Consider the following 23700-nt stretch of genomic DNA (forward strand, 5'->3'; position numbering starts at 1 on the left):
TCGATCACCGATAAATTAAACTGCTGGGCAAAAGATAGCACACACTTGTTCACATTTTTAGCCACCCTCAAACATGGGTGTTTACTTTCTTTTGCGGTCTGTTTTATTTTTTCTCTTGTATGTACGTTAAACGAACGGCTGATAAGATATATTAAAATGTCGAGTCACTGGAATGACGCCGTTATTTTATATGGGTCGTGTTACACTGAAGAAAATCTGCAATGTAACTTCGTGATCACAAACTCCATTGTATCTAGAGATGGTGAGATGCAGGCCGAGTTTGTTTGTTCTCATAGGGGGACTCGAAGTGATCAGATCAATATATACACTTCCATGTACATGACGTGCATATATACAACATGTCGAGTCAGGAGAAGTCAGCAGCGACAGATGAGAAATTCCCTGCAGCATCCCCATGTAGGTATAACATGCTCTTTTTTATGACAAACGCAATGCTGTCGTATTGGTTTCAGATGAAATGTTTGATGTCCATTGAACGTCAGATAAGGTGAGGTGAGTGAGTGAGTGAGTATGGTTTTACGCCGCTTTTAGCAATATTCCAGCAATATCACGGCGGGGGTCACCAGAAATGGGCTTCACACATTGTACCCATGTCGGGAATCGAACCCGGGTCTTCGGCGTGACGAGCTAACGCTTTAACCACTAGGCTACCCGACCGCCCCTAAGGTGAGGTGAAACGCGTGTGTATGTTTGTACTGGCCCGACGTATGTTCAGTTAAACATGGATACCCCATTCAGACACACCGCCTCCGTGGTCTAGTGATAGAGCGACCTCCCGGAGAGCGGAAGGTCCTGGGTCTGATCCCCGACCGCGTCATAACAAAAGACGTTAAAAGATGGTCCTTGTTGTTACCCTGTCTGGCGCTCGGCATTAAGGGGCTGAAAAAAGGACTGGTCGGCTCGGAGTCAGTATACTGTGTCTGAGCAGGGTATTCATGTTAAACTGCGACATGGTATCTCAGTGAGCTAGCACTATAAATCGGCATCGGTCCGGACTAGTACAAGCAGCCACACAAACACACACACACACATGCACGTGGCTATATAAGTGCAATAATCTCAGACGCGACGTTAAACCCCATTTCACCTCACCTTACCTCACCATTCAGACATACTGTACTGACTCCCATCCTTCTTTTCACATCTTTGGATCATCAGTATCAGACTAGTGATATATGTTTAAATGATGTCTTCTAACTGTATTCTTACTATGTATAAAGAGTGGTTTCTTCCAAAGATACATTGTGAGCAGCCACCATAACTCCCATAGAGGGCTCTGTTCTTGGGGTAAATTTTGAGTTAAACGGAGTGTATAGTAACAATGTGATCATAATTATGATTACTGTTGAAAGAGTTCGTCTCAGGTCACGACGAACACTTTGCTCTACAGAACTCGTGTTATTAGCTAACTGGGGCGGTCGGGTCGATTCCCGACATGGGTACAATGTGTGAAGCCCATTTCTGGTGTCCCCCGCCGTGATATTGCTGGAATATTGCTAAAAGCGGCGTAAAACCATACTCACTCACTCACTCACTATTTGCTAACTGGTGCATCATCGCTATTCTATGATTCCGTCTTAAAAGCGACAAATCACTTTCCATAAGCATGAATATCCATTGTACGATTTCGAGTATATCATGAGCATGTATTTATGAATCACTCTCAAATAGCGATTATTTCAGGTGTTCGCGAAACGTTTTTCGTAACCTGCCCCACCAGTGGCTGTCGTCACAAACACACGCAAGGGCAATTTAATTGCTTACCCGAAAACACGGTAACATGTGGTCCACGTCAAAATAGGGAATTGGATCAGACATATTTTTTTTTACCTATGAATAAGATTTTGAAATGTTCTCCACATGAAACATTTTTGAAAGCTTTGTTGAGAATTCATATCTTATGACCCTAATCAAACAAATGTTCACAATGTGTGCGCAACCCCAATGCGACCACTAGTCACTTAATGCAGATTAGAGTGAGTGTTACTTTGTTACGCGGGAGTCAGCGATATTTCATTATATATAACGACGGCATGTAAAATGTCCGAATTTGGACCAAGAACACCTGTGTTTGATGGCATTCACACCGCCGAATGAACGATGAGAAGGCAGACATTTTGTCTGTCTGTGGCATGTGCAACCGTTCGTCATTCTCATTTAATGGCATGTCAGTTAGTGACAGTTAGTGACAGCCGCAAATCAAAATACTTCGCTCAATCCGTTTAAAGAGGACATTAATATTTAAAAATTACCAAGAGTATTCTATACTCGGATGCAGGCAGGTGCGCGCCCCCCTCCCCCCTTTTTTAGCATACTAATCATGTTAACATATACTACTCAACGTTTGCTAAGGATCAACAAGGTAATACGTCAAATTGTGTTGAAAAAGCCAAAGACAATATTGCGCGAAGGCATGTTCAATGAACAAAGCTCTGTTGTCATGTGCGACAGAATGACAACAAAGAACGCGTGATCACAGGTCAAAATCTGAAACATAAAAGAAATCATGAAAACAAATTCATTGTCTAATCCAAATGCGCCTCTTTGTGGTGTCGGATGGGTGTGATTCAAATGCATGCTTCGATAACCGGAGACTAGCCTCGCGGAGACGATCACACACTGACTGAGTAGAAATGTTGGCGCCATTGGCGTTCCGCAGGTCATTTCTCAGAGTGGTGGTAGTCACGAAGTGATGACATCTTGCTGCAATCACCTGCATGTCGCTGGGTAGCTGATCCAAACGTCTGGTATCGATGAAATGCCCTGCTGATCACATTTTGAAACCAAAAACGTTTGCTTCATGACGTTGTGTTGACCGAGTTTCAAGCATGTCTGTTCATCGACTTAAATTCTTTGGTCGTCAGACGACTTTTTTGAGGCCGAGGGGGGCAAGGTGCATTCAGTTGTAACAGTTGCAATCCTCAGTCGCTGTTGTTGTGCTCTCTTATAATGATGCTCAACGAGTCTGTTACGATACATCCAAACACAGGTTCTCAATCACCCCGTGCACCCCATGCCGCTGTCCGTTCGTCATGAAATTGAGGTGAGGTGAGGTGAGGTGAGGTGAAATAGGGTTTAACGTCGCGTCCAAGATTATTGCACTTATATAGCGACGTGCATGTACGTGTGTGTGTGTGTTTTTGTGGCTGCTTGTACGAGTCCGGATTGATGCCGATTATTAATGCCAGCTCACTGAGATACCATGTCGCAGTTTAACATGAATACCCCGCTCGAACACTGTATACTGACTCCGAGCCGACCAGCCGTTGTTTTAGCCCCTCAATGCCGAGCACCAGACAGGGTAACAACAAGTACCATATGTTAACATCTTTTGGTCCTATAGGGGTTATCCAATCATTGTGTACTGGGATATTTTAATTTTCATTTGTTGGATGATGTTTCGATATCATCAAAATGGATCCTCAGCATACTTTGAATAATGTATACTAAACATATAGGTAAAACGTTCGCTCATCACACCGAAGAAACGGGTTCGAATCCCCATATGGGTACAATGTATGAAGCTCATGTCTGGTGTCCCCCGCCATGATGTTGCTGGAATGTTGTTAAAAGCGGCGAAAAATCATTTGCTGACTCACTGATTCACAAAATGTGACACTGAATCATTTGGTATTATTTGGTTAAATGCGGACAAACGCAAATTGTTTATGTTTATATTTTAAGTGAACCGTTCTTTTCCAAAACGTATTCACCCCCTATTCTTCAAATAGTTGTATACGGACTTGTATTCCTTTGTAGTATCGTGCCTGTGTTCACAACGATGGCTGCTGGCCTTCGTTGGCTTGTTTGCGGGCATCATGATGAACGCTGCCCGTGTCAACCTCAGCGTCGCCATCGTGTGCATGGTCAACGACACCGACACCAATTCTACGTCGTCGACATCGGAGGTACAGTTTTCAACCACCTCATTCCCTTCGCACTTTTACGTATCATGGTCAAATGTGGCCGTCCTTGTATCTCTTCTGGGGCCACGTGGCCTTATCTTATCCCGAAGAGTAATGGCTGACGCTACACCGTCTCCCTCCTTCAGTAGTTTTGAACGCTGTAGGGGGCACAGGTGGCCCAGTCGTCTAAGGCGCCACGATTCGCTGTGCAGAGTTGCGTCCCTTGGGCACGCCAGAAACCTATGATTGTGGGTCCGAATCCCGGTTCGCCCCAATAATGTTTCTAGGTTTGTCAGCACCATACCCGTGCTCGTGGGTTTCACCGAAGTGGTAAACATCTGAGACCTGCATCACTTCGGGCTGTCCTCCCACACTAAGCTGACACGCCGTCATATAACTGGAATAATGTAAAAGCGGCGTAAACCAAACCCACTCACTCACTCACTCACTTGTATCTCTTCTCATTATGCCTCGAAGTCAGATTGACCAATCAGAGAGCAAAACTACTAACCCCATATGAACTCGTATACCGTCTGTAAAAATCCAAGATGGTAGTGTCTGACCTAATATGAGATCGTCAGGAACAGCCATTTTGGATATTCCAACACCCACCTCACATATTTTACATGACAATTCTGGTACAGAAATTCGTTACTCGACACTGTTTTGTGTTGTAATATCATTAATTGTGATGTTTAAAGACATTATTTTTTAAACAAACCACGTTCCTAACTTTATTAATATATGCTATAGAGAGAAAAAAGCTCACAACGGAGGTCACCGAACTTCAAACTGCAACGTCATAGAACATACTAGAGGATGACGTCACAAACAAGAAACGTGACAATATTGACGTCACAGAGAAATAGAAAAGATAGCAGCCAGGAAAAGCAGTGGCCTTTCTGAAAACAAGCGGGCATATTTGTGATAATTCTATTCATTTTAGCTATAATATTTGTTAAACGTTCGTATTTAGTGCATTACATAGTCCATTGTTAACGTTCGTGTTTACATAAACGGAACTCGATACTCGTTACTTGATGTCTTGCAGCCTTTGGCATCGCTCGATGGCTTCGAAGTGTCCTGCTTTGTCAAAGTATTGCATCAATCTTGTTCATGTAAATTAAAAATGAAAACAAACTGCTATGTGTCCCCCCCCCCCCCCACACACACACACACCCCCCCCACCCACCCCCCACACCCCCCACCACCGCAAACACACTCACACACTTCCTACGTAAACACAGCTATGGTTCAAAGATGGGATAAATAATATGTCCTTGTACTTCACACGTTATATTTCCAGCATGCCGAGTTTAACTGGTCCAAGGGAGAGAAGTCTGGAATCCTCAGCTCGTACTTCTACGGCTACATAGTGACACAGATTCCCGCGGGAATACTGGCGAGTAGATTTGGCGGGAAGTACGTCTTGTTTATCGGGATGCTGATTGGCTCGATCGCCACACTGCTTCTACCAATCGGCGCCCGGACTTCCATCTACCTGGTGTATGTGCTGCGTGTGATTCTTGGCCTGGCACAGGTAGAGATGACTGTCAAGTTGAAAATAGCTTATTTAATTTCCATGTTACTTTCTCATTAATGCAATTATTACTAAGGATGATAAATTCACTGATGGAATTGCGCATTGCGATATCTAACACAATTATTACAGTTATCACGGAGGCTTAAACGAACCAACAACAAAACAGTCGACACAATTCCAATTGTGTTACTCTCAACCAGTACATTAAAAGGTTCTTGTCCAATGAAAGAACGTCATTTGACCATAGTGGGTGTATTTACATTCCGAAAGCTCTACAGCTCTACTCCACAAGACAATTTATGACTGTGAGCTAAATTCTGGTTTATTTTGTTTTACTGTTTTAAATTATGTTTTACTATACTCTCCCCAGGGAGTATTTTTTCCATCTTTTCAATCCATGTGGGGCCAATGGGCGCCACAACTAGAGAAGACAAAACTCACTGCTGTCTGTTACTCAGGTAAATCAGATTTGAAAGTTTATATTTCTGAGGAAATCGCCCAATCTGACATGTGTTTCGTGGTGATTTCCAATTGGAAGGCAGAGGTTAACCTAGAAATCGGAATATGGTATTTAATGTTTCCATGCACGACGCTCGGCAATTATGGGGTAAACCAAATTCTGGTCGTCTCGGAGTCAGTATACTGTGTCTGAGCTGGGTCTCTATGTTAAACAACTGCGGGTTAGTATGCCAGTGGGCTTGCACACTCCATTAGTCCGGAATACTACAAGAATAGTGCTGGAAGCTGGCTGGAACTCGGTACTTCCAAATATTTCTCCTAACCGCACTTCGCCATCTTCCCGAGGCAAGTGAGTTAACTGACTTTGAAAGTCCAGTATCCACTCTTGCCGAACTAGGCTGGAATTCCTAGCCTCGATCGTATGGACCAATCAGATTCCACCTCTCGTATCACTTGCATTTGCTTCAAACAAAATGGCAGCGCCCAGTCAAGAAGATCTGATCGATAATCAAAATCTATATTGTGATAAAACGGGTCTTACATCGCGAAGTGCATCAAATCACCCGAGCACCTTGATTAAAAACATGAAAAGATTTGGAAAATATCTGTTGACAACGAGTCAGGGGTGCACATGCTTTGGAAATGCTGCAATCGACAGAAACCTGCATGACAGTTTACGAACCGGATTTTGATTTCGTTGCGCGATTTTCATTGGACTATGCATAGACTCGTTTGTCCACCCAAAATGTAACTCCATAATACCAGCCTAGTTCGGCAAGTGTGGAAACTGGACTTTTAAAGTCAGTTACCTCACTTGCCTGGGGAAGATGCACTTTGCAAGTAGACGGAAAGGCCTGAAATCACACTCTTGTCGCTCTTATATAGGTACTATCAGCCTTCTAGAAACTGTCCCATCCAGAAACATCTCAAAGTGCCAGTTATTACAAAACATACCTACAACAGTTTATACGGCCACTACAAGTCATAACACATGTCAACGGATCGATGCAAATGAATATTTTGATGATTTAATTTCACTTCCAATATCTGTACAAAAAGTCATGGAGAAATGTTCTGAAGTCATTATTGCGACTGTGTAATTTTTTAAATGTTTTTTTGCAAATAGTTGCTCATATAGTATTTTTAAAAAAACCCAGCCAATCTTGAAATATAGCTTGTTTATAGATTGACTTGAATATTTGTCACAGATAGAAGGGGAAGCCGTTTTGTCATTATTGTAATATTGTTATTAATATTCTACATTCCAGGACCTCAGTTTGGTAGCATAGCAACGTTCGCTTTATCGGGCTTCATGTGCATATATGGCTTCGATAATGGATGGGGTTCCATGTTCTATGTTACAGGTAATTAAGATATACACAATCCGATACTAAAGTGATTAGATTCATTAAAACTTCAAGCGACTATTCCCCACATCTTATTTGTTATAACCGAGTATTCTTTCAAGTAAATTGTTACAACCGAATATACCTTTTCCCGTCTTTGTCATTAACCGAAATCCATTATGTCCAAAACCGTACTTAGTACCGTAGATAAACCCCCAATAAATAAATAATGACAGTATTAACTTAGGTACATAACACACAATATGGCTTTACTCTGACAGTGAGCTAATGCACTGTCATATTACTGGAAACAGGTTCAAAGCAAGGTTAAACCAAACTCACTCACTCACTCACTCACTCACTCACCCACCCCAAACCCACCCATCCACCAACCCACCACACCCACTCACTCACTCACTCACTCACTAACTTTGGTATCTAACACACAATATGACTTTACTCTGACAGTGAGCTAATGCACCGTGATATTACTGGAAACACGTTCAAAACAAGGTTAAACCAACTCTCTCACTCACTCACCCACCCAAAACCCACCCATCCACCAACCCACCCACCCTACACACCACACCCATTCACTCACTCAATCACTCACCCGCTCACTCACTCACTCAGAAAGGTGTCCGGCCATCACAAATGCTCCCCTTATAATGCCTGCTAATGTATATTGCTTTGGGCACGGCTTGAGATTGTGGGGAATAACATTTGCCAAGAGGAAACAAGGAAATTGTTCAATCTTTGCAATCAATAAATGCTATCATTTCTCCCAAGAACTAGTTGATATCATCTCCTTTGGAACAACATCACCTACTTACAGGTGGAATATCGTTGTTATGGTGCGCCCTGTGGTATTTTACGGTCGCCAGCACACCGGCTCAGCACCCTCGTATCACGGAGAGAGAGAGGAACTATATCATCACCAGTATAGGGAAACAACAACAGGTATCGTCCATTGTATCTACATGATTTAAATGTGTTATATATTCTTTTAAAGACCAGTGACTACTATAGACGGTCGATTCAGTAACGAAATGGTCGAAAGGTTTCTTATCACTCAATGAATATGGTTTGACGGCGGGGGATACTGGACATTATATTACTGCGGGGGACACTGGACATTATATTACGGCGGGGAACACTGGACATTATATTACGGCGGGGGACACTGGGCATTATATTACGGCGGGGAACACTGGACATTATATTACGCCGGGGAACACTGGATATTATATTACGCCGAGGGACACTGGACATTAAATTACGCCGAGGGACACTGGACATTATATTGCGGCGGGGAACACTGGACATTATATTACGCAGGGGGACACTGGACATTATATTACTGTGGGGGACACTGGACATTATATTACTGTGGGGGACACTGGACATTATATTACGGCGGGGAACACTGGACATTATATTACTGCGGGGGACACTGGACATTATATTACTGCGGGGAACACTGGACATTATATTACGGCGGGGAACACTGGACATTATATTACTGCGGGGGACACTGGACATTATATTACGGCGGGGAACACTGGACATTATATTACGGCGGGGAACACTGGACATTATATTACGGCGGGGAACACTGGACATTATATTACGGCGGGGAACACTGGACATTATATTACTGCGGGGGACACTGGACATTATATTACGCCGGGGGACACTGGACATTATATTACGGCGGGGGACACTGGACATTATATTACTGCGGGGGACACTGGACATTATATTACTGCGGGGAACACTGGACATTATATTACGGCGGGGGACACTGGACATTATATTACGGCGGGGAACACTGGACATTATATTACTGCGGGGGACACTGGACATTATATTACTGCGGGGGACACTGGACATTATATTACGGCGGGGAACACTGGACATTATATTACTGCGGGGGACACTGGACATTATATTACGCCGGGGGACACTGGACATTATATTACGGCGGGGAACACTGGACATTATATTACTGCGGGGGACACTGGACATTATATTACTGCGGGGAACACTGGACATTATATTACGGCGGGGGACACTGAACATTATATTACGCCGGGGAACACTGGACATTATATTACGGCGGGGAACACTGGACATTATATTACTGCGGGGGACACTGGGCATTATATTACGGCGGGGGACACTGGACATTATATTACGGCGGGGAACACTGGACATTATATTACTGCGGGGGACACTGGACATTATATTACTGCGGGGGACACTGGACATTATATTACTGCGGGGAACACTGGACATTATATTACGGCGGGGGACACTGGACATTATATTACGGCGGGGAACACTGGACATTATATTACGGCGGGGGACACTGGACATTATATTACGGCGGGGAACACTGGACATTATATTACGCCGGGGAACACTGGACATTATATTACGCCGGGGAACACTGGACATTATATTACGGCGGGGGACACTGGACATTATATTACGCCGGGGGACACTGGACATTATATTACGGCGGGGAACACTGGACATTATATTACGGTGGGGGACACTGGACATTATATTACGCCGGGGGACACTGGACATTATATTACGCCGGGGGAGACTGGACATTATATTACGTGGGGGACACTGGACATTATATTAACCGATAATGACATATGCCTAACTGCGAGTCGACAACAGATGATAGCTAAATATTCGTTCAATACAAAACGTTATTTGAAACAACACGTCATGTATCTACGATGAGGCTAAGGCAACGCTCGCTGAAAGCAAAATCGGTGTTGCGATGTGTCTCATTTTGGCGATCATTGCTATAGGTAAGAATGCCTTTATTATATTGTTTTAAGTCAGAGAAATCACTCGGACCTGCTGATTCTGGAAAAAATAATTAATTAATCCGACCCTTCGGGAATCAGACTTCCGGAATTAACAGACGCCAGTGATGTCTCAATAACTTCACAAATGAGGTGTTAACGTTGTTATCTAGACGTTTTCGACCCCATGGGCCGCCCTGCTGAAGTCACCGGCGCTGTGGGCATGTCTAACTGCACACGTGTGTTGTAACTGGATAATATACACACTACTGACCATCACACCAACATTCCTTAAAGAAGTGCTGGATTTCGACATAGCCGAGGTGCGTATGTAAATACATTCGACGAATTGGCATTTCGATACCGGTGGACTAGAAACAAATGATATATTTTTTTATTGTTGTGAGGTACGATTATGATGGAAATTATAATAATTATTTTTTGTTCTGAATTCCTGTAGTTGTCTAGTGGTTAAAGTGTTCGCTTGTCACAGCGAAGAACAGAGGGCACGGGTGGCCCAGTCGTCTAAGGCGCCGCGATTCGCTGTGCAGAGTTGCGTCCCTTGGGCACGCCAGAAACCTATGATTGTGGGTTCGAATCCCGGTTCGCCCCGATGATGTTATAAGGTTTGTCAGCACCATACCCGTGGTAAACGTCTGAGACCTGCATCACTTCGGGCTTTCCTCCCACATTAAGCTGACACGCCGTGATATTACTGGAATACTGTTAAAAGGGGCCTAAAACCCCACTCACACACTCACTCACAGCGAAGAGCCGAGGTCGATTTGGATGTTGGACTGATATGGAACGAATGATGCTGAAACAATGTAAAACTGACACACACTCACTCAGTTAATTTCACTGCTTAAGGTAATATAATCATCATTGCTAGTTGTGTGTATAGTGTCCATCATGGAAATGTTTAATGAAAATCGATTGATTTTCTTCACAAGAACGGCCTGCTGTCATCCATTCCCTACGTGAGCCAGGCCGTGTCCGGAATGTTGACAGGTCAGGTGGCCGACTACATCCGGTCAAGGAAATACCTCAGCACAACGGCCACCCGGAAGATCTTTCAGTCTATATGTCAGTAACAGTAGATACACACATTGTATATGTCAGTAACAGTAGATATACACATTGTATATGTCAGTAACAGTAGATACACACATTGTATATGTCAGTAACAGAAGAAACACACATTGTATATGTCAGTAACAGTAGATACACACATTGTATATGTCAGTAACAGTAGATACACACATTGTATATGTCAGTAACAGAAGAAACACACATTGTATATGTCAGTAACAGTAGATATACAAATTGTATATGTCAGTAACATTAGATACACACATTGTATATGTCAGTAACAGAAGAAACACACATTGTATATGTCAGTAACAGTAGATATACACATTGTATATGTCAGTAACAGTAGATACACACATTGTATATGTCAGTAACAGTAGATACACACATTGTATATGTCAGTAACAGTCGATACACATATTGTATATGTCAGTAACAGTAGATACACACATTGTATATGTCAGTAACAGTCGATACACATATTGTATATGTCAGTAACTGTAGATACACACATTGTATATGTCAGTAACAGTAGATACACACATTGTATATGTCAGTAACAGAAGAAACACACATTGTATATGTCAGTAACAGTAGATATACACATTGTATATGTCAGTAACAGTAGATACACACATTGTATATGTCAGTAACTGTAGATACACACATTGTATATGTCAGTAACAGTAGATACACACATTGTATATGTCAGTAACTGTAGATACACACATTGTATAATCGGACAATCGCGTCATAAGTAGTGGCTTTGTTTTCAGGGTTCGACCAGATTAACGGGTCGTCGCAAAACGCATATTAAATTAATCAATCGCTAGACGTAATTCTTTAATATACAACTCGTGGCGTTGGTTTTATTCTGAATATGACTTAAGTAAAGCCCCAAAGATTCTCGCCGTGATAACAGTGGAATGTGACGGCTACAAATGACCTTTGCCTCATATTCATGGTGCACGGTGAAGCACATTGAAGGTGATGTGAATTGTTGCCAAAATGATATGTAGGCATAATGATTTGAAACCAAAATGAGGTGAAGGCAAATGAAATGACGGACATGTAAAATGTAATCAAAATGAGCGGAAGGCAATGACAATCCAGTCTAAATGAGATGTAGGCAAAATGAGAGGACGGCAATGACAATCCAGTCTAAATGAGATGTAGGCAAAGTGAGCGGAAGGCAATGACAATCCAGTCTAAATGAGATGTAGGCAAAATGCGCGGAAGGCAATGACAATCCAGTCTAAATGAGATGTAGGCAAAGTGAGCGGAAGGCAATGACAATCCAGTCTAAATGAGATGTAGGCAAAATGCGCGGAAGGCAATGACAATCCAGTCTAAATGAGATGTAGGCAAAATGAGCGGAAGGCAATGACAATCCAGTCTAAATGACATGTAGACAAAATGAGCGGAAGGCAATGACAATCCAGTCTAAATGAGATGTAGGCAAAATGAGAGGAAGGCAATGGCAATCCAGTCTAAATGAGATGTAGACAAAGTGAGCGGAAGGCAATGACAATCCAGTCTAAATGACATGTAGACAAAATGAGCGGAAGGCAATGACAATCCAGTCTAAATGAGATGTAGGCAAAATGAGAGGAAGGCAATGGCAATCCAGTCTAAATGACATGTAGGCAAAATGAGCGGAAGGCTATGGCAATCTAGTCTGAATGAGATGTAGGCAAAATGAGCGAAAGGGAATGTCAATCTAGTCTAAATGAGATGTAGGCAAAATGAGCGGAAGGCTATGGCAATCTAGTCTAAATGAGATGTAGGCAAAATGAGCGAAAGGGAATGGCAATCTAGTCTAAATGACATGTAGGCAAAATGAGCGGAAGGCTATGGCAATCTAATCCAAATGAGATGTAGGCAAAATGAGCGAAAGGGAATGGCAATCTAGTCTAAATGACATGTAGGCAAAATGAGCGGAAGGCTATGGCAATCTAATCTAAATGAGATGTAGGCAAAATGAGCGAAAGGGAATGGCAATCTAGTCTAAATGAGATGTAGGCAAAATGAGAGGAAGGCTATGGCAATCTAGTCTAAATGAGATGTAGGCAAAATGAGCGGAAGGCTATGGCAATCTAGTCTAAATGAGATGTAGGCAAAATGAGCGGAAAACAGAGTGAAATGTTGCAAAATGAGCGGAAGGCAAAGTGAAAAGAAGGCCAAATCAGCCGAAAACTGTGAAATGCTGGCAAAATGATTGGGAGGCAAATTGAAATTTAGTCAAAATGAGATGAAAACAGAATGGTCGGAAGGCAAAGTAAAATGAAGGCAAAATGAGTGGAAGTTAAAGTGAAATGATTTCAAAATTGGCGAAAGGCAAATTGAAATGTTAGCAAACGATCGAAAGTCAAAGTGTAATGTTGGCAAAAATGCAATGAAGGCAAAGCGAGATGTAGGGAATACGAGCTGCAGACAATGTTAGATGCACAATGGAACCTCTTAGTCAAATGTCTTTGATCACTGTTGGGGACAGATTGAAGCTACCGGCTGTGTATGCAACGCATGCTGCACCTCAACACAAGACTTGACAGTTGGTAGAGGCGGTACTGATCTGAATTGTGATGATAAGAGTGTCTCTGCCATGTACATCCAGCCTCACTTGTGTTTGGACATAATTTCTTAATATCTTTAAGCAGGTTATGTTTAGTGACACCCCATACATCCAGATAGTAGCGCTCCCGGTGAAATCTTCAGGTTATCAAATTTCCATCGTATACTGGAATACATTCTTAACAATAATCGATCAAGTAGTCGATTTCCGGATTAGTGGGGTTGCACTGCACATGCTTTTCTACCAAATCTATCATTTTATATCACAAATTAGGTTTTATTTCAGCCTTCGTGGGGGCAGGTGCGTGTCTGATCGGGACAGGGTTTGTGAACGTGGAGAACCGCTATGTCGCTGTAGTTTTGTTGACGATAGCCATGTGGTGTGTTGGGATGGCATCTGCTGGCTTCATTGTCAACACTGTCGACTTCGCTCCAAGGTAGGGTTTCTTCCTCTTTTCAAATCAAGATGGGAATATTCAGTTTTTAATTAGTTGTTCCAAGTTGTGTTCCAAATGTGTCGGATGGTTAAAACAAAAGATGTTATCATCGTTAAAAGTATAGATCATGAGATTTTCATCTTTTTGGTTGGCCTTGTTTATCTGAGGTTCTGTCTCTCAATCCTGATGTAGATGATATGGAGTATACTGAAATACAGTTTGCGGATATTCAGAAGAATGATATACATTGTGCGGATATGCAGTACATTGATATACAGTGTGTGGATATACAGTATACATATTTTTAGAATACTGATATACAGTGTGCAGATATGGATGCTGCAGATATAAACTAGTGGGCAAAATAAAGTATACACCCATGTTTGATTGTCAATAAAATGAAAAGAAACAAGAGAATGTTATTCAATTATATTCGCTTATTGGGTCACATACGATAGTCTATGCACAATTTCTGTGCGAAACTCAAAACAGGTGACGTGTACATGACGTTTACAAGTACATGGGGGTAGGCAGATCACAGTTCACAGGAATGATCAGTGAGTGAGTATGGTTTTACGCCGCTTTTAGCAATATTCCAGCAATATCACGGCGGGGGACACCTGAAATGGGCTTCACACATTGTACCCATATCGGGAATCGAACCTGCGTCTTCGGCGTGACGAGCGAAAGCTTTAACCACTAGGCTACCCCTCAAAAAAAAGAAAGAAGAAAGCGTAACCCATTTGTTGAAGAACGTCTTCAACGGAAACCTGGCACCCTCAGTAACGAGTATGACCACCGTGAGCACCAATGCACGCTCAGACACGCCGCCTCATTGACGTTGACGTAATCGGGAATCCGATTCGATTCAATTCTTACAGCGTCGGCAAGCTGTTGCTAGTTTGCTGGTGGGTGTGGACGTCTTCGGACCTGACACTTCAGATGTTCCCACAATTGTTTAACTGGGCTCAAGTCAGGCGAGAGTGCTGGCCACGGGAGAATGTTGACGTTGTTCGTTCTCGTGAAACCGGGGAGGTCGGGTAGCCTAGTGGTTAAAGCGTTCGCTTGTCACGCCGAAGACCCGGGTTTGATTCCCGACATGGGTACAATGTTTGAAGCCCATTTCTGGTGTCCCCCGCCGTGATATTGCTGGAATATTGCTAAAAGCGGCGTAAAACCATACTCACTCACTCACTCTCAGGAAATCCTGGACGAGCCTTGCAGAGTGTGGTCTAGCGTTGTCATGCTGCAGGAGTGTTTCTTTTGGCGAAGGAATGGAAGCACCACGGGTTGAAGAACATCATCTCTGTATCGCTGGCTGTTGAGGATGCCGCGGACGCTGACAAGCCTCGCCCGTTGGTTGCCACAAATTCCACCCGAAACCATTTCACCACCTCCACCAATGGGATGAACTTCTTGAATGCAGCCTGGCACCAAACGTTTCCCCCTGCGACGGTATACTCGAGCTCTACCATCATTGTGAAACAGCTGAAACCTTCTTTCGTCAGAGAAAAGCCCCCTATACCAATCACGGACATGCCAATGTCCTACTGTTCTGGCCCATTGCAGTCTTCAACGTCGATGTTGCCGGGTCAATGCGATTCCAAGGAAGCAACGGCGAGATCTAATACCTGCGTCACGTAGGTGTCGTAGCACCGTGCGTCGACTGATACGGTGTCCTAACACCGTTGCTGTCGTTTCCGTCGCTTTGACGAACCTGTTGCGCAGATGGTACGTGCGCATGTGGCGATCTTCCTGTTACGTTGTCACTCGTGGTCTGCCCGATCTTGGCCTGTCTTGTGTCCTGCTAGTCTGTCTGAAGCATTGAAACAGTCTTACCCCAACAATTTAAAAGTGTATACTTTCTATTGCCCGTGAGTTTACAGTGTTCTGACATAACGTGTATCGATATACAGTGTACTGATATACAGTGTGTAGATATACAAAGTATGGATATAGTATTGTATTGATATATGGTGTATTGACAAAGTGTCCGGATATGCAGTGTACTGGTGAGATGGGGTTTAACGTCGCGTCCAAGATTATTGCACTTATATAGCGACGTGCCTGTACGTGCGTGTGTTTGTGTGGCTGCTTGTACTATTCCGGACTGATGCCGATTTATAGTGCTAGCTCACTGAGATACCATGCCGCAGTTTAACATGAATACCCCACTCAGACACAGTATACTGACTCCGAGCCGACCAGTCCTTGTTTTGGCCCCTAAATGCCGAGCGCCAGACAGGGTAACAACAAGTACCATCTTTTCACGTCTTTTGGTATGACGCGGTCGGGGATCGAAACCCGTAGCCTGGTGGTTAAAGTGATCGTGATAAGTGTCGGACATCCGAGTTCATTTACCAACATAGACAGTGTGTCAATCCAATTGTTTGTGTACCCTGTCGGCATAGTAACGGAAAATGGCTCAAATAGGCGTTACCAAGGTTCCTCATTCTTCCATGGATAGCTGTGGAAGTCCGTGATATATTCATAATTAAATATATATTTCACTGAATGAAATAATATAATTTTTAATTGTGATTGGTAAGTCCTTTTTCCTGTTTTGGTATTTTTGTTATTTTACACCTTTCTGAGCAATATACAAGTATATCAGAGCATCAGTTCCTTGGTATCAGTGTCTCAATGTCGACATTCGCGTTGCAGATACGCTGGTATACTGTTCGGTATTTGTAACGCTGCTGCGACGGTCCCGGGGATGGTGTCACCTCTCCTAGCCGGTGCCCTCACCCCAAACGTAAGTAGAAGAGTCGTTATCGGTTAAGTTCTTTGTTTGTTTTGTTCAGCGTTGCTCTCAGCTTTCACAGCCATACGACAGCGGTCTGTAACCAAGGCAACAAACATGACCACACGATCCATTAAGTCGCCTCGTACGACATAGGGCAAATTCTTACGCGTGACGTCATCATTTCATATACGGGATTGTTTTTTTATGATGTAATGTCACTTGTAACGATTGGTGGTGCCTCAATGAATCTGCTTGTAGTCGGTTCCCGCATTCACCCTTACTTGGATTTTCTTTAGCTGTTTAACGCTTCACTAAAACTTCTTATGACTACACCCTAATGATCTACCCGCGTCTGCGCTGTGCTGTTTGACTTACCTCTCAATATGACTGAATATTGTTATACGGCGTTAACCCAACCCATTCATGTGAACGCATAAATCGGTGCTCACTGCTTTTTCAGTTTCTGATTAAATGTTGCCGACCTTTAATGAAAATAATATTCATATTTCATGTTCTGGGAGGATTGTGTGTCTGGGATTTTGAATTGAGACCAGATATTTTTTCAGCAACAGCCCACCATCACCACAATCTCATTAAAATCAGATCTTAGTTATCGCTATCGCTAAACAAAAATCTGAGGACATCCCATTACGGGTCACGTCAGAACGACCTTTCATCCATCCAATCAGAGCGTCGCTTACCAGATCGTGAAAGTGACAGTCGGAATGTGTTTTCTGATCATGCAACCACGAGAATACGACAAAATATGTTTCGAAAGTCGTCGCCAATTTGAAACCAGTGTCGTAAAGCTCGAGAAAGCTGCCTTCTGATTGGCTTATGTCGATTTCTTGTCAGTCATTTCATTGGTCGGCCAAAATTAACGAAAGGTCGTTCTGACGTGACCCGTAATGGGATGTCCTCAGATCTTTGTTTAGCGGTAGCGAGAAAAAAGATCTGATCTTAATGAGATTGACCATCACCACAACCATAATATGAAATGGTCAGCCCCTTACTATTGCCTCAGTTAGCCATCAAGCTGGTTTTGGTAAAACGTTCACCCAAAGACCCGGGTTCGATTCCCCATACAATGTCAAAAGCCCCTTTTCTTGTTCTGTACACTGTTGAAATATCGCTTACCGCGGCGTTACACTATTATCACTCACACACACATTTGCCTCTCCCCACAGAAAACCCAGGAAGAATGGCGGAACGTGTTCTACGTGTGTGCGGGATTCTGTGCCCTGGGAACTTTGGTGTTCGGCACCCAGGCCCGGGGGGAGCTGCAGCCGTGGGCCGTGGACCAGGTGGAGGTGGACGTGGGGGAGGGGAATGAGGCGGGCGACGTGTCAGACAGAGCTCTGGATACCAAGGACACTTTTGACAAGAAGGAAATTACAGATACGTCAACTCATCTGTAACAGTTTTCAGCCTGACATAATACAACATACATCGGTTAAAGGGAACCCCCTTTAACCGTATCATGGATGCGTTGATACATCAATATGTTAAACCAGACAATTCTACAGGGAATGGTACCGCACGGAATAACTGTGATTCCATGAATTCAATGATGATGATTGCAAACTGTGAAAGGAAAAAGCGGCCATTCACTAAATACAATGAACAGACCAGTTGTATGTTTTAATTGTAGCTGACAGCGATCTTTGTCTGCAATCGCTTTGTGGAAGAGGATGGCGATTGTAGCCGAAGCCAAAGATCGCGATCGTCAACATTTACAATCATTGTAGTGCTGAGATTGTTCTGTGCAGGTGGACCCGGGAATTGAAATCACTATATAACATTCATAGATAGATGTTACATTGTTAAGCAGAAAGGCTTCAAGTATCTCTAATGAACATGTAAAGTTAACATGTTGATAATAATGTAAGATTCTAAAACACAAAATATTCTCTTCATTAAAAACATTTTTTACACATTTCTTACACAATTGTTTTCTTATGCATACATGTACGCTCCCACATAGACGTCCAGATTTAGATGACTCTACTGCTGAAGTGTACAAATTATTATCGGGAAAGGGTTGCAATCAATTTCATTCAGAAATGCTTCAGCTTTGCAAAATATATCCAAAGACGACAGACATTTGCTCACAAGTCCATTGACATTCCAAGTACCTACAAGGATATAAACCTTGTTGTTTATCTTGATCGCTATCACTGCACTGACTGTCCTCACAGTTGCTTACATGAACTGGGTCAGCACGTCTATGACATCGTTGTCGATGAGAATAGGTCCCTGTGAGATATCTATCTATGTCATGGACTTGTCTTCAGATGTATTATTTTGTTTGTTTGTTTGTTTGTTTGTTTCTTAACGTAGCACTCAGCAACATTCATACTATATGACGACGGTATGTAAATAATCGAGTCTGGACCAGACAATCCAATGACTGACATCATGAACATCGATCTAGGCAATTTGGATACGATGACATGCATCGACCAAGTTAGCGAGCCTAACCACCCGATCCCGTTTATCGCCTCTTACGACAAGCATGGTCACCTCTTCTCTACCCAGATCTTCACGCGTCACAGATGTATTGACAGTATTTTGACGTAAACGAGACATTCTCAAATCTTGTTGAGAGAAGTATGGCGTCGTCCTCCTTCGTCCACTGTAGAGCCGACGGGTATCCGGTTCGGTTACAAAAAATCATTTCTTGAAATATCCCCGCATGCTGGTTTCTTCCATTTTTTTTCAACTGTTGTCGGGTTGTGAGGTCAGCTGCCATACCATATCCACGTGAACGAAAATAAGTACGGGCTTTCAACGTTGCCACTTTCATCGTCGGTCTCCCTGAACTTAGCAATCCTTGGTCTCTGGGCGTGATCACGTTTAACTACAAACCAATGAGCCACGCCCTCTTGTTCAACACATTGATTCACTAGGTAGGTTGCTGGCGAATGACAGTTAGACGCTGTTATCTTGTTATCCAATATGTATACAGTAAACTACGGTTATGACGAACTTAAAGGAACCTCTAATTTTAGTTCGTTATAACCGTACTTCGTTATAAACATAATTGCAACATGTATACAGCAAATGGTCGGGACAAAAAAAACAGCTCGTTATATCCGTCAGTTCGTTATAAGCGTCATCGTTATAAACGTTGTTTGTTGTATAACCTTTATTCAACATATCTTTGTGTCATCTGGGCCATATTCTGATCTAACACAGTGATACGGCAAAATTTATTTCATTGTCATGGTCATGCGGCGTCATGTTACATTGTGACCTGAAGCAATACGACAACGATGTACTGACTCAGTAGCCAGTCGACAACGGGCGACGATGGTCGCCTCTCTTGTTGTACCCGTACCAATGTTTTGAACCATCTGATCAGCGCATTACTCAATGTGAACAAGACCTCGACCTTCTTTTGAGCACAGAACATTCAAATGACACGTTGATCTCAGCCAGGTTCAGCTGTGGGTCGAGTTATATGTAGGTTAAGGGCTAAATTTATCACGAGGAAAGCATGCTTCTGTACACACATACCCTAAGTACCACTATCAAAGTTACAGCCCGTATGAGTGAGTGAGTGAGTGAGTGAGTATGGTTTTACGCCGCTTTCAGCAATATTCCAGCAATATCACAGCGGGGGACACCAGAAATGGGCTTCATACATTGTGCCCATGTCGGGATTCGAACCCGGGTCTTCGGCGTTACGAGCGAACGCTTTAACCACTAGGCGACCACCCTCAGCCCGTATGAAAACTGTAAACTTACTGATCCAAAATGTTAGTAACTGCTAATACCACCTACCTGAAACTACTGGTACCACCTACACTAATTCCACTATTATTACCACCACAACCAATGCTACTACTGCAACTACTACTACCACCACATATGCTCCGCACCACCCACACTGCTGTAGCTGAAACGTCGACGGCTACACATTGTTGTCAATTGTTTATCATAGATATCGCCAGCTTTTACCGCATGCTTGTCATGATAAAGCGAATGACCACAGTAAGTTATCCCACAGAGTGAGTGAGTGAGTTTGGTTTAATGCCGCTTTTAGCAATATTCCAGCAATATCACGGAAATGCACCGGAAATGGGCTTCACACATTGTACCCATGTCGGGATTCGAACCCGGGTCTTCGGCGTTACGAGCGAACGCTTTAACCACTAGGCTACCCGACCGCCCCTTATCCCACAGATAGAACTACGAGGAAAGTAGGAAAATGTCTTGACAAAGCTGTGCACATTTTTATATAATCTACGCATGCGCATACACGTTTATAGTATAAATGGCAGTGACCTTGCAAGAGGTTACAGGTATGAGATGACATTATTCTGTTTCTTTTCATATGTTACCTGTGGAATATATGTGGACTCGTCCTCATCTGTAATTGGATCGTCACAAGTACAACGAGAGGGGAGTTTGGATGGCAGAATCTACTCCTCTCATAGCACCAAAGAGAGACAAAGAGGGTCTCGGTAAGCATGTGACACGGATTATTTCCAAAACTTTTACATTCAATTGAAGCTGCCGTTTGCATTTACCATAACTCTTCTAAACTACTCAAAGTTTGCTAAGGACCACTTTAAAGGTAATACGTTAAATTGTGTGCATCTTTTGAAATGGCCAAAAAAATAATAATTGCGTGAAGACATGTCCAATGAACATGTCCGTTGTCATGGGCCACACCATGCCACCAAACATGTGACCGACAGTCAGTCAGATCACCTGTCAAAATGACAGTATCTGACCAGAACTTACTTATAAGTAAACCCCCTCAAAATCAATATATTATTCATTGTCCCAAAAAAGAACAGCTCTCAGTGAATTACGTGATTCGATCACAGCCTGGCAACGTCTAGGTGGTCTATCCGCTCTTCAGAAAGAGTGAGTGAGTGAGTATGGTTTTACGCCGCTTTTAGCAATATTCCAGCAGTATCACGGCGGGGGACACCAGAAATGGGCTTCACACATTGTACCCATGTCGGGAATCGAACCCGGGTCTTCGGCGTGACGAGCGAACGCTTTAACCACTAGGCTACCCGACCGCCCCTCTTCAGAAAAGAACATTGACGAGTTTCTGTAAAGTTCCCGGAAGGACAGGACATCGTGAGAAGGCGATCTGTAGCTCGCTCCAAAATTACGAAAATTCGCTCCAAAAGCGACCTCCAACGATTCTGTCACGATACACCCAATCACAGGATTTCAAGCACCTCAAGTACATTGTACTCAATCACTGAATGCCTCCGTCCCTCCATCATGAAATGAAGTTCCTATAGTTACCCAATCATTGTGTACCGGAATATTTCAATCTTTATTTGTTCGATGATTTTTGTATATCATAAAACCTTTATCCTTAGCACACTTTGAACAGTGTAGTAGTTTGTTTAATTGTACCATGTCAACTTGTGTCAGCCAATATCTACTTTAACCCACCTTTATCCTGACAGCGAAAGACTTTCTAAATCATGACCGTACGTGTTGCTCTCTTGAAATGTCACGACGATACGACAGTTTTTTCTCTCCCTATATCACGACAGTTTTTTAACAGTGGTTGTATAACTCTCCCTATATCACGACAGTTTTTTAACAGTGGTTGTACAACTATCCCTTTATCACGACAGTTTTTAACAGTGGTTGTATAACTCTCTCTATATCACGATAGTTTTTAACAGTGGTTGTATAACTCTCTCTATATCACGATAGTTTTTAACAGTGGTTGTATAACTCTCCCTATATCACGACAGTTGTTAACAGTGGTTGTATACTCTCCCTATATCACGACAGTTTTTAACAGTGATTGTATAACTATCCCTATATCACGATAGTTTTTAACAGTGGTTGTATAACTCTCCCTATATCACGACAGTTGTTAACAGTGGTTGTATACTCTCCCTATATCACGACAGTTTTTAACAGTGATTGTATAACTATCCCTATATCACGATAGTTTTTAACAGTGGTTGTATAACTCTCCCTATATCACGATAGTTTTTTAACAGTGGTTGTATAACTCTCCCTTTATCACGACAGTTTTTAACAGTGATTGTATAACTCTCTCTATATCACGACAGCTTTTAACAGTGATTGTATAACTCTCCCTATATCACGACAGTTTTTAACAGTGATTGTATAACTCTCCCTATATCACTATAGTTTTTAACAGTGATTGTATAACTCTCCCTATATCACGACAGTTTTTTAACAGTGATTGTATAACTCTCCCTATATCACAACATTGTTAACAGTGATTTTATAACTCTCCCTATACCACGACAGTTTTAAACAGTGATTGTATAACTCTCCCTATATCAGGACAGTTTTTTTAACAGTGATTATATAACTCTCTCTATATCACGACAGTTTTTAACAGTGATTGTATAACTCTCCCTATATCACGACAGTTTTTTTAACAGTGGTTGTATAACTCTCTCTATATCACGATAGTTTTTAACAGTGATTGTATAACTCTCCCTATATAACGACAGTTTTCAAAAAGGATTTTGTCACTCCTGGCATGATTAGACAGATATTAATTTATAAGTACATGAAAGTACAGTGTGCTCAGTCAAATATCAGTTTTGTTGTATTGCGGGTACCGTCGCAATGCTGTCAGCAAAATGCTACGAAATAGCTATTTTTATGTCTTCATTTGTACCGTTTATATAAGTATTAATATATTTAAGCAATGGTTAGTGTTTATCGTTTCGCGCAAGGAATTCGAAGATAACTAAATGTGGATCTAAATCCAGAAATGATGT

At 42.6% G+C, this 23700-nt stretch overlaps 1 protein-coding gene across 1 annotated transcript; it reads left to right on the forward strand.

Annotated features, from left to right (window-relative positions):
* Positions 1–359: 359 nt before the first annotated feature.
* On the forward strand, positions 360–18366 carry LOC139471779 (uncharacterized transporter slc-17.2-like). The gene is made up of 11 exons (XM_071254270.1): positions 360–417; positions 3781–3929; positions 5233–5466; positions 5840–5927; positions 7197–7292; positions 8110–8234; positions 10276–10425; positions 11056–11188; positions 14052–14202; positions 16867–16957; positions 18136–18366. The coding sequence occupies exons 1-11, from the start codon at positions 360–362 to the stop codon at positions 18364–18366; spliced, it is 1506 nt and encodes a 501-aa protein (XP_071110371.1).
* Positions 18367–23700: the final 5334 nt, after the last annotated feature.

This window comes from Haliotis cracherodii, unplaced genomic scaffold (genome assembly GCF_022045235.1).
Source record: "Haliotis cracherodii isolate W230 unplaced genomic scaffold, xgHalCrac1.p SCAF_23, whole genome shotgun sequence".
NCBI classification, from domain to species: domain Eukaryota; kingdom Metazoa; phylum Mollusca; class Gastropoda; order Lepetellida; family Haliotidae; genus Haliotis; species Haliotis cracherodii.

Excerpts from the sequence above, each read along its gene's own strand:
- LOC139471779 (XM_071254270.1), top strand. The coding sequence starts at position 360 with ATGTCGAGTCAGGAGAAGTCAGCAGCGACAGATGAGAAATTCCCTGCA. Across the intron at positions 5,467-5,839 it reads TGATTCTTGGCCTGGCACAG|GGAGTATTTTTTCCATCTTT; the intron begins GTAGAGATGACT and ends TACTCTCCCCAG. Across the intron at positions 5,928-7,196 it reads CACTGCTGTCTGTTACTCAG|GACCTCAGTTTGGTAGCATA; the intron begins GTAAATCAGATT and ends TCTACATTCCAG.